Source organism: Corvus kubaryi, unplaced genomic scaffold (assembly GCF_017639235.1).
Source record: "Corvus kubaryi isolate FWS band 111438036 unplaced genomic scaffold, C.kubaryi_AGA036_p1.0 68, whole genome shotgun sequence".
Taxonomy (NCBI): domain Eukaryota; kingdom Metazoa; phylum Chordata; class Aves; order Passeriformes; family Corvidae; genus Corvus; species Corvus kubaryi.
The window spans coordinates 19906600-19919006 of NW_024582056.1; the positions used below are offsets into that span (position 1 = coordinate 19906600).

General features: G+C 39.6%; 1 protein-coding gene across 1 annotated transcript in view; it reads left to right on the forward strand.

Annotated features, from left to right (window-relative positions):
- The window catches only part of GALNT12 (polypeptide N-acetylgalactosaminyltransferase 12), a 46430-nt gene that overhangs the window by 10793 nt on the left and 23230 nt on the right, over positions 1 to 12407 (forward strand). Inside the window, exons 2-5 of the mRNA XM_042048677.1 lie at positions 2878 to 3047; positions 3759 to 3948; positions 7253 to 7438; positions 9701 to 9818. Coding sequence (XP_041904611.1) covers positions 2878 to 3047; positions 3759 to 3948; positions 7253 to 7438; positions 9701 to 9818 — 664 coding nt within the window. The remainder of the gene's footprint in view (positions 1 to 2877; positions 3048 to 3758; positions 3949 to 7252; positions 7439 to 9700; positions 9819 to 12407) is intronic.

Consider the following 12407-nt stretch of genomic DNA (forward strand, 5'->3'; position numbering starts at 1 on the left):
AAAGTGCATCTTGGAGTTTGCAAACGTGAATACAGAAGATGGTCTGCTAAGGCACTTCTGTGGTAAACAAGAGCTGAGAAATGGAAAAGATGAGTTATGACTGCTAGGCTTTAAATCAGGTTTTGTACTCGTAGTGGGTTTTTTGAAGCTTTTATGTCTTGCAAAGGGGTAATGTTTAGTGTCCATATGTGTGCCACTTAATTGTTATTCAGCAACACTTCCAAGCATTTCCATTTCAGGGATTCATTAGTTTTTTAAAGATTTTCTTATGCTATAATTTTTCCAGGCTCTAAATGCTTTGGGTTTGTAATCTCTGGAATGGGATTAATTTTTGAAGTTCAGTAAAACTCTTTCATTGCAGAAAGATAAGGAAAAGTGTGCTTCACTTTAGCAATACTCTTTGAGACAGCTAACAGTTGAGACCTTCTAGCAATTTAGCAAGAAATATGTGTCTTGGAAATAATTTCTGAGATAAACAGGCAAATCTGCACAGAAGTTGAGTAACAGGTTTTTTTCCTGTTTTGTTTTGTTTTGTTTTGTTTTTAAATAAGGTTATTGGGGCACCACTCAGGTCAGGGTGTCTGCCTTCCACCATGGAGCTGGTAAATTAAACCCATTTTTTAGTGCTGGCCATTTTCTTGACTTTGGAAACCTAAGAAACGTGTGCTCTTGTATGTCCTGTAGTAGGCTGACCTTTTCCTGCAGCATGGGGTGTGCTCAAGGAAGGAGGCAGCAATGCACAGTGAATCACAAACAGTGTGGAGATTGCCTTGCTCTGTGCCAAATTATGTTTCCTATCTTCAGCATGTAATTTTCAGGCAAAGCTGTTGAAGTCTTTAATCGATAATTAGACTTAGAAGCTTCTTTAGCCCTTTTGGGTTTCCTTTTTTTCAATAATGGAATACAGCATTATTATTCCATGACTCTTCCTGACATATATTTCAATGAATGCTTTCCTGGTGTGTCTTTTTTTTTAAATTTATTTATATTTTCCTTCAGTTTTCTAAAATGGGTATATAGAGATCCTATTTCCATCAAGAAATGAACTCAAAATTACCTGGTAAAAGTGGCTGATATATGTGGAGTTTTTTTTCCTGGCAGGACTGAGCAGAAATGTCTTTCAGTAGGCTAAAGTAAATATATATTTCTAAAATTGGATTAATTCAGTAGGTTTTTCTGCATTAAAATAAAAAAGTTAATTAAAATGTCACTCATCACTCCTTTTCATTTTTTGTGTGTCAATACGTGAGTGTCTGGCTGAATAAATCAATTCTGTCACCAGGTGTTGGTGTGAGACAGTTCCCTCTGTAAAGGTCCCTCAGGACAAGTTACAGCCTGGAGGGACGGGCATTTTTGTCCTTTACTAGATAAGTGTGTGTGTATGTGTACCTACCTATGTATATATGTATGCATGGGTGTTGTTGCATGGCGTTCCTTTCATGTTTGAGAAGCAGCCTTCTGGGTGCCTCCTTTGCTCAAGTGTCATTTGTCCTTGTTGCTTCCTCACTTTCACATATTGATTACAGAAGTACTCCACAGACTTTTTGTTTTCCTCATAAGAATTTTAATGTTAGGTATAATCAGATTCAGATTTTTTTTTTTCTTTCTGTACAACAGATCTTAATAGATACTGCCTAACCTTTAAAGAAACCTGTAAGTCTTTTTTAATTGCAGACACAGCAGATTTAAATAGTTTGTAAAAATATTCTCAATGTGCTATGGGTAAGCAGTTTGATTTCAATGTCATTTTCTTAATCTTTTGGGGAATTTTTGTGCCCCTAAATTGACCTAAGGGATTTTGCTGTCACATTTTCTACTGATCAGTTTTGATTTCTCTTTTCAGCTCCCCACAGAATGTTTTGGATGACTCGCTGCTGTTCTGTGTTGGTAGGAGGGATGTCCTACCTGCTTTGATATCTGTTGTGACTTAGCAGAAGTTGAAGTCTGCTGTATAGCCTTCTGTACAGAAGTTGAAGTCTGTCCTTCTGCCCCTTACAAGCCTCGGTGACCCCAGGCAATAAAAACTGCTAATATGGAATGCTCTAAGCAAAGAGAGAAATTGTAATAAATGCCACTATTATTTTAAAAGTCTTCTAGACCAGGGGATTCTTTTAAGAATTTATACATTTGGCTCAGCTGTAAGTTTCTTGGCATCCTTATGTTCATTTAGGGAAGTTCATATATGTATTTATAGGAAATACATTCTGGAGCTTAATCCAAAGGTTTGCAAACTTTCTGGCTCTCCGTAGAGCCAAAACCATGCATTTCTATATCTGGTTTAGGTTTTTGTGGATCTTAATATTAGATTTTGCCAGTTGTGTGGTCCCTCCAAATTCTGCTTCAGTGTACATACATTTCAGTTTTGTTGCTGGTTGTTTGGTTTGGTTTTTTTCTCTTTATATGTTGCTGTTCCTTCAGAGTTATATTTTTACTGTCTAGCACTTGTTCTGTTTTCTAAAGCACAAGTTATCGGTAGTTTATGCTACTGTTTTTATTGCACTTAGGTTTTACATTGCCTTTATTTGTTTTCTTTAATCCGAAGCACGTTTTGGCCATTGCTTGTTCTTCTGTTTGTAATTGTGCAAAGACAGCTACTGCAGCTACACCAGCCCAGAATACATCATATTATTTTTCTTTTTAGACATTTTGGTAGTTTTCAGAATTTTATTCATAATGCTTCTGTGGAAATGGAACCTCTGGAAGAGCAATTTCCTAATGTGTTCTCATACAATTTTGCACACACATGCAGTTCTTTTAAGGTCCTTCCTGTGTCCTTGTTTGCAGTTAGTAACTAGCATACAAATGGATTTGAGAATTGTTTCCTGAAAATTAATAAATGCTCTTGCACTTGTACTAAGTGTTATCCCCCCTTTACAGATGCAGAGAGAAGAAATATGATTATTATAGCCTGCCGAAAACCTCTGTTGTGATAGCTTTTTATAACGAGGCTTGGTCAACGCTTCTGCGAACTGTTCACAGTGTTCTTGAGACATCTCCGGATATACTTTTGGAAGAAGTTATCCTTGTAGATGATTACAGTGACAAAGGTAGGAAGGATAAATCTAAATAATATTGATTGGTTTTTGGTCAGCCAGTTATAGGAGAAAAAGTTATGCTGTTCAGGTCACATACCAGAAAACTGTACAACAAAGGCATCTCACTGGAAAATAGTTTTTCTTGTAGTGTGCCAATGAAAAATTTGACTTCTATTTAGTTTAGAATGGGGAAGGACATTTGCTGTGTTGTAACATGAGTGCTTGCATGTATAGATAACTACAGACTGATCAGAGTTCTTCAGATTTCCTGAATTGAGCAAGTTTTGATTGCACCAATGCTCCCCTGGTGTCTCATATAATGACAGTGACCTAGTTCTTTGGTCTTGTTTGAATAGCGGGACATAAAGGCAATGATGGCATTTTCTACCACACATGAATTGTGTTAAGAATAAAACTTTTATACAGAAAGTTTTAAGTAACATTTGAGAAGCATTTATGAATCTGGAAATGAATTGGAGAGGCAAATGTGAAGAGTTCAATTTCTTAAAAGTAACCGTGATTTGTGTCCATCCAAGTTCTGTGCTTTTTCCTGTCCTTTCTAAACATGTGTAGCAGAATCAGAGCTGGAAATGCCAGAATCTTTAGGCCACTACTATGAGTAATATGCTACTGAGGAGAGAGCTTTCTATAGCATGACATAAACAAATCATTTTGGGTTATATTATTCCCTCTTTTTTTTTTTTTTTTTTTTGCTGGTTACAGAACATTTAAAGGAGACTTTGGAAAACTACGTGGCTGGCCTACGCAAGGTACGTCTGATCCGTGCAAATAAGCGAGAGGGGCTGGTTCGAGCCCGGCTGCTGGGGGCATCTGTGGCGAAAGGAGACATCCTAACATTCCTGGACTGCCACTGTGAATGCCACGAGGGCTGGCTGGAGCCGCTGCTGGCAAGGTGAGCTTATGCTCTGGGCTGGTTTTCTCTCTTACTGGAGAAGAAGGGGCGAGACAGTTTGGCCCACTTTTTCAGTGGAAAAATGACTCATGGTTTACCAAAGGTTACTGCAGTCTGCTCCCTGAGGCACTGCAAGTGTTTGTCTCCTGGCTGTGGGGAAGCAAATGGAAGTGTGAAAGTTCAGGACAGGACATGGTGGGTTTTTTGCCTTTTTGTTTTTGTTTTTTTCCTGAGGACCAAGCTGCTCTTTTTCTTCAGACAATGGTAAGTTTTGGTTTTCAGGAAGGCTAGTCCACACCCACAGCTTTGAAATTACCTTGGTAAAGGAGGCTACTTCTGTCAGCCTGGGTGGTGGATGAGCAGAAGGTCAGAAAAGATGTGCGCCCCCTGCAAGGAAACGTTTACGTAAGCAGACTGGAATACAAGTCAATAAACTCCATCTTCATAGTCCTGAGCAAATCCACCTTTCCAGACTGGTTCTGATATAAAGCATCATGCTGTAGGATAGGGAGGAGTCAATGTTATGTCAACACTGACTCTTGCTTGGAAACCATCTGTCTTGGGACACTACTTTATGCCTGTGTAGTCTCTGTCTATACTGCAGATCGGTCAGGCTGTTTAGAAAACTTCTGTTAATTGAAAGCAAGCAAACAAACAACAAAAACCCAAGGAACCTTCTCAAATCTCTAACAAAAACCCTCTAGAAACCAGAATAGTAGCGCTCTGTTACAGCTGAGAATATTTATTATATTCTGGAAGCCTCACCCATGTGTAGCCAGCAGCCGTACATGCACGATTCTTGCTATGGGTTCAGCCACTGGTACCTCACTGCAGCACCTGCTGCTCCTGTCTCGTGTTATGAGGTTTTTGCCCCTTTTGCTAACAGCTCGTGTCTTTACCCCCTTGGATGCCATTAGCAGGTACTGATAGATGCAGGACCTGAATCAGACCTCCTAAATATGGGATCTAGAAAAACAGCTCTCTTCAAAACATAATCAAAGGGAAAAAAAAGTCTTTCATCAAGGCCAGTGGTTTGATTTGGATCCTGTTAAGATTCCCACCAGATACTGTAGGCTGTAGAAAAGGACCAGAAAAAACAGCCCTATACAAACTGGAGAGAGACTTCCAAAAGCACATAGTGTCTTTATCTGTGCAAGGCTTCCTGATTCCTAGTGGGACTTGTGCTCTCAAATTCCTCATGTCTCTTTGAAATTTTACCTAGAATGCTATTTCAGTTTTTGGTTTTTCTTAAAATTGTCATACTTACCTTGTTTCTAAATTTCACACCGAGTGTATTCCAGGCAACTATGAAAGGAAAAGGGATAACCATCAAATCATAAGCGTGGGTTTACCAGCTGTCCCCTAAAGAAAGTGTATGACTGGGGAGACGATTCTGTGATTTCTTCACTTCTTTAGCGCACCACTAGATGGCAATCTTGAGGAAGGATTGGGATTTTTTTAAACGTGGTCATCACCACCTGTAAAAAGTTAGCCCTCTCTTGGAATTCCTGCCGTATTTGCTGCAGATGCAGACGTGCATCTCTAAGGGAGTATTTCTGCAGCACATCTGACTCAAATGTATGGCAGCAATACAACAGTGTTAGCATTTTGCAGTGCAAACACAGTTGTATTTATAAGCTGCCTGTGCATTGTACCATCTAGTTAATTCTTAACTTACAGAAAAGGTGATGGCTTTTCACTTACTTCATTCCTTTCATAACTGAAGTCATATGCCAGCTACATAATTTTTACTTATTTACCTTCTTGTTACAGGAGGGCAAAATATTTTTACATTTTATTATTTGGTTTTCTTTTCTTCTGCATGCGTGCATCATTTTCATTGCTTTGTACAATGAGGATTTGTACAAAGTTTTATGCAAGTGAGACAGGAGATAACAATATTTGTAAAAGCCTTTTTGTGTGCTCTACCAAACAAGATCTCAGTGGGAGATCATAAAGAAGAAAACATCTGTTTCACATATTCCCTCCAGCAACAAGAAACCATTTCATATTTAAGGCAGTCTTTCTCAGCTCAGACAATACTTCTTTGGAACTGCTGCTGTTCTCTGCTGCATTTAACCATCACAAGCTACTCTAATTTCAGAGTATGAGCCCTTGGTCAGCCTACAGGTTTTAAGTTTAATAATCCCATGAGGAATGAGCTCCCTTTGAATGACAGATGGACTGCATCTTTTACTTGTTTGACAATATGATGTGTTCAGTTTTCCTTCACCTCTGAAATATGTAAATAGAAGATGCAGGGCTGAAGTGCATACCTGCATCTTTAAGTCACACAAGTTACTTCATTTCACTGAACTATCAGGGGATGTCTAACATTAGAACTGGGAAGATGATAAACAGGGATTTAAAAGAAAGACCTTGGCTTGAGCTTGTGTGCTTGCTGTTGCTCCTAGTACTGAGGGAGGCTGTTCTAGAAGGTGAGGAGAAGGCTAAGAATCCCACTGCCTTCTGTAACGACAAATCCTTATGGGAAGAAATCCTGAAAACCTTTCATGGTATTGAGAAATGGGAGGAAGAGGTTTATCTCCTTGTAGAAGTAGATCTGCAAGAAATGTCATCAGCTCTGATGTATTCTTAGTATGATAAAGATCTTGACTATCTTTAGATCACCCTTGGTGATAGGAATGTCATTCTGCAGTGCTATCTTGTTTCTCCTTTTCATCTCCTATGTTGCCAGGGTTTCTGGAAGCCTCCTTCAGGTATGTTTCATTGTTGGAGGTGTAATTCCCATGTTGCAGGTTTGTTTTTTTCTAAGATCAGGGATTCTTTTTGAGTTACTGTTACAGTACTCAGTACATTTGCAGATGATCACAGTTTCAAGAACAGCCATGACTTCAAGGGCCAAGAGGATGGCTAGTTTATTATTTATCGTTGCAGAACAATGCAATCAAGTTGCTCTCTTAAAAACAGTTACCTGTACAAAAGAAAATAGACAGGTTTTGTTGATAAAGTGGTGCTGGCTATGGCAGCCAAGCCAGATGCTGAATGTGTTATCTTAAGCCATCTGGCATGCCTTGCTTCCACAGTCCAGGAAGGCTGATGCTTGCCAGGTGCCTACAGTGGAGTCCATCCTGAGATATCCTCCTGATGATCCCCAGTAGGAAAATGGAGGTTATTCTTGTATTTCTTGTATCATCATCTCCTTGCATTGCAGCATGAATTGAAAAGGAGCAAAACTTCATGTTTGGTATCTGTAAGCATTCTTTGTTCTTGTCACTTCCAATTTTTTATTTTTAGAGAAGTTCCTAATGGAAGTCACCTTTTTGTTTTAAAAACATACCAGGATTGCTGAAGAAGAAACAGCTGTTGTCTGCCCTGTTATTGATGTTATTGACTGGAATACATTTGAGTACTTGGGAAATGCTGGTGAGCCACAGATTGGTGGATTTGATTGGAGGCTGGTCTTTACTTGGCATAGTACCCCTGAAAGAGAACAAAAACGGAGGAAGTCCAAGACCGACGTCATCAGGTTAATTTTTATGCATCCTGTGAAACTATGAATGTGTTTTTGATTTCACCTGAAAATGCCAGGTGCTGAAAGATACTCGGGAAATGAACATATTACTGAAAATTATGTATTTTGTGTAGTTCCCCCTTTTTTTTTTTCAAAATAGCTCTTGCTTACCATGCTCCTGGAAAAAATATTGCTCTAAAAGCTGAAGTTCCTGTGTCATCTTCCATATGGACAACTTGTTGCATAGTCTCTTGACTCCTCTAGGCAAACTCTTACAGATGCTTATCAGCACATGGAAAGAGTGTAACTGATTAGCTAATACTGGAGGATGTCCTCTGTGCAAAGCAAAGAGCTTCGTGTTGTAAAAAATGTACCATGGGCAATGATGAAAAGGGAAAAAAATCACTAATCTGATTAAGAAGGTAAAAGTAGTTTTGAAGATTTATTTTTTTCTGTGCTGTAATGATAGTTGTAGTTCACTGTGCTATTTTCAATGGTGAACCATTTTGCCAGTTCTTTACTGGGGTGAAACTATACACCTGCTATCCACCATGGTTTCTTTGAAGGGCTAACTTGCAGAGCTCAGGCTGATGTCTTCATTATGGGTTTTAGTTTTGTTTTATTTTAAGACAAGATGCCATCAATTGGTATTATTGGTCACTCAAAGTTGTATTTTTAGGAGAGGTAAAATAATAGAACAAACAAGGCATCTGGAAAATGGGAATGGTAGACAAGATCCTGAAAGCTGAGCATCTGCCATGTTCAACCTATCCCCATCTGCTGTGGAAGTTGCCGTATTTCAGCAGTTTATTGTGGTAAATTAATGGGTTTGGCATTTTTAATACTGTGATTTTGTTCGTACATTTATCTGTTACCGTATAGACCACAAAAAACACGGAATTATTAATTTTTCTCAGTCTTTTCTAGGTTGCTTATCATATGTGAAATACTCAGTATTTCACAAATATTAATGAACTTACCCTCAACTGAGTGAACTTTCTTTTAAATGGGAAAAGCGAGGTAGTAATTTAGTCTTTCTCAGCATGTATTAGTCCACATCCTCCTTAAAAAAATTCAAAATTGAGTAAATATTTTTAAAACATTTAATTCAAATATGATGCTTTTTTTCTTCATGATAAGAAGAATTGTCTTTGACATGCCAAGAAGAAAATGATGAGGGATAAAGTTTCATGGTAGCCTGAGGATTGTGAGCTCAACAAGTGTCTGGAGAAAGCAGCAGTGCTGAGAGTGGTGTCACCAACAGCTGGGTTTGGAAAGAGAGATCTGGGGGGAAACAGAAGGACTTGGCTGGTTATGGAGTTTCTTATTTTTCCTTCTGTCTTGTCTCATCTCATTCCATTCTTTGAAACAACATATGACAGTGTGAGACAGTGCTGCTTCAAAAAGATAGCTGGTAAAATTAGTTTTGACAGATTAAGAGTAATTGATCACTGTACCTCACATTTGTTTATATTTACCTCAACAGCAATTTAGTAAAATTCATGAAATAACAGCTGAACTTAGTTCTAATCACCATTATATACTTGACACTTTAAAGAGAGTCACCCTAAGACTGTAAACAATTACGAACAATATTGAACAAATACAAATTTATGCATGTGTGCACACTCTGCCCTTCTGAAAGTACATCCCTTAAGTGCACTGTCACCCTGGGCCTTGTGGTCTTCAAGGAGGAATTAGTTATGACTCCTGATTTCACTTTTTTTTTTCCTCCCCAAACTTAGTAAAAAATTTAAGAACATACAGAGGGGTAGATTTTCTTAGAAAACAAATCTCTTTAGGAGCTATATTTACTTAATAATTGATATCTGAGAGGTTTTTTTCAATTGATATTAGTGGGATCAAGGTTGTTGTTTTTAATTACTAAAGCAGAAATATTTCTTTAATTATTACCCAAGTGAGATAGATAAGGATACAGCACTTAGAATTTCAGAGCCAGCTATTCAGCTCTGCCACAAGGAAGCTAATGTTGTGTTATGTGAAGAGGCTCTTCATTTATACACAAAGACACTGCAATAGGAAAAAATTATTTTAACACAATATTTTTACGTTCTGGTGCTTTTTTCAGATACAGTTTTTTATTAGAAAATTAAATTCAAATGGCCTCATAATAATTGATGGATTTCTCACTGTTACTTTGTATCCAGAAAAGACTGAGAAAATAGAAAATAAAAATATATTGTATTTTTTTATCTGTTCCATCGGTTTAATATTTTTTCTTTTTATTCAGTTCAGAGTTACTGTCCTCTTTTATAGGTCTCCAACCATGGCAGGTGGATTATTTTCTGTGAGCAAAAAGTATTTTGATTATCTTGGTTCCTATGACACAGGAATGGAAGTCTGGGGAGGAGAAAACCTTGAGTTCTCATTTAGGGTAGGTGGTTTAATTGAAAGTTTCTTTTCCTCAGAATACAACAAGTTCTTATTTCTTTCTTCATGCCCTTTTACTTAATGAGGTAGCTGTAACGTAAGCAAGTGTTAAGAAGGGAGTATTTTGGAAGGTGTTTGTATGAATCTTGTTCTTGCACTTGAGGATAGCTGTGTTTTTCTTCAAAACAGCCATTTTAAAGCAATTTTTAAAAACATGTCTTTGTCTTGAGCTCTAGTATGAAATGTAAAAAGGGGTGTGATACTAGTGGGTGAAGTTTACATCCCGCAGCTTGAAGGAGGTCATTGGGAAGATTTGTAGTTCTTTGATGTGACTCAGAGTTCTTGCTGTGCTTGATGGAGTGAGCAGTTCCCAGCGGGGCAGGAGAAGGCAGCCCCTGTACTAATTTTAAGGCTTTATTCTGTTTCACCTGAGAATAAGTTTGTATAAAGGTTATAAAAGGTGGGAGGGAAGATCTCCAGTAACTGTAGAGCTGTACTGCACAGGAAGCTGGACCAAGTGCTCAGGTGTGAGGCAAATAGCTGTAAGGAAAAGGATTTACAGCAGGAAAAGAGAGGAGACACAGGACAGTCCAGACGGGTTATCAAAGCAGTGTTGTTCCTCCTCAGCTCAGCTGTTACCAGTGCTGTGGCTGATTCCCACTGAGCACTGGCTGCCTATGGTTTGCCTCATATCACACTTAGTTCATTGAAGCAATCCAATGGTGATGTAAGAGGGAAGCTGTAGGGCCACTTTTGGCTTTCCGGGAGTTCACAGCCTATTCTCCTGGATTTCCTGTGTCTGTTCTGCCCATCATCTGTTATATTTGATGGTCATGTTTGCATTTCTGTGAGTCATTGAATTGTGGTACAGGAGGGTTTTTGGTTTTTTTACCAGGTGACAATGATTTCAGAGATAAATAGCATTTTACTGCTACAAAACTACTTTCTTTAGAAAGGAGGCATCAGCAGACTGTCTCTCTTGATGTCTGTGTGTTAACTAGAGAAGCATGGAGTCTTCCTAGCTGTTGTTCTGGTCTCCTGCTGCCTGCAGTGCAGAAATCGTACAAAAGCGGGTATAAAAATAAGGAACAAAAATTATTAGGAATGATAACAAGCACATGCCTAGAGTTGATATGGTTTCTCTCTGGAGGGAGATTTCTCAACTGGAAATGCTGTTTGATCTGAGTTCATGACCACCTCCTTTTCCACTTAGGGAAAAGTTTCTGGCACATAAGCCCAAACACAGCCTACTTAGTAGTCTTGGTCTAGTTCAGCAGGCCTCCACCTGAAGCGCAAAGCAGCTGACACACCTCCATCGGCCCAGTGACCCTCTGAAACAGAAGTCTTTGGTTCCCGTGTAGCCAGAGCTGCAACTCCTTGTAGAAAACCTCTAATATGGCACACTTGGCATGCAGTTCTTGGCTTTCTGCTCTTCGTGCTTGCTTTTGGGGAGACCAAGGCTTGCAGACAGCCTGACACCTTCCCTTTGATGCAGAGTGCCCCAGTACCAGCTGATGCTTTAGACTCAGCCTTTCATTGCCATTGACCTCGATGAAGCTCTGGCAGCCAGTCTCGTTTTTTATGTCACTGGTTCCCCTGAGCCAGGACTCCTGGGTGGGGTGCAGCAGCAGGTATGAGCAGTGCCTTTACTCCTTCAGCTTGCAGGACTGTGGTCTCCTCATGGGACAGAGGAAGCATCAGAGGCAGCCCAGCACACAGGAGAGGCACAAAGGGAGCAGCAGAGTCCCCAGGAGGCAGCGCACAAGCGCGCTGCCACGCCCTGCAGGGGCTAAGCCAGCACGTGGGTGCAGGTGGATCAAGTGCTCCTGGGAGACAAATGATTTAACAGGACAGACTGTGCAATGGCCAACAAATATGCCTGGCCATGGCAATTTTCCTAGTGCAGATTGCCAGTAGCATCTGGGCATTTGTACACAACATGCTTTGCTCTGTTTGATTTGGAGCCCTTGTACTTGTGCTCTGCGTGGTGAGGATTTTTGCGGAAGAGAGCAGAGTGCTACGATGTTGTTTAACTGTGTTCTTTTGGCTGCCCACAGTGTTCCAAGAGGTCGAAAGGGATAAATCATTGTTAATGTTGTTGTCCTTTTGTTTTCTAGACCTGTCAGACCTGAAAATTAGGAGCAGAGCTACTCAAAACCACTGTAAATTAATTTATTGTTGTTCTCATCTCTGGAAACACCACTCTCTCCCAATGACATGAAAAGACTTGTCCTCAAGCCTCTTCTTTCTTGCACTTCGATTATTCTGAACTGAAGAAATTCTCTGTGGTTTTGAGAGGTGCAACAAGGACAAAACTTTCGCTAAAAGCATGATGACTAAGAGAGATGGAGGCTACGTGCTGAATGCAGAATCGAGTCAATGTACCTTGATTTGGGATTGCTTAATGCTATTTGGCTGGATAAAATTTCACTTCATAGGCATAATGGGCATTGAAACTCCTCTTTCTGAGGGATTCAAAACATGCTCTTTCATCTTCTCCCTCTTGTACTCAGAGCAAAGGGAACCTGGTTGCAGCTTCCCTCCCCTCTCTGCTCTTGGTCCTGCAAGTGGCACTGCAATGTAAGTTTGTTTC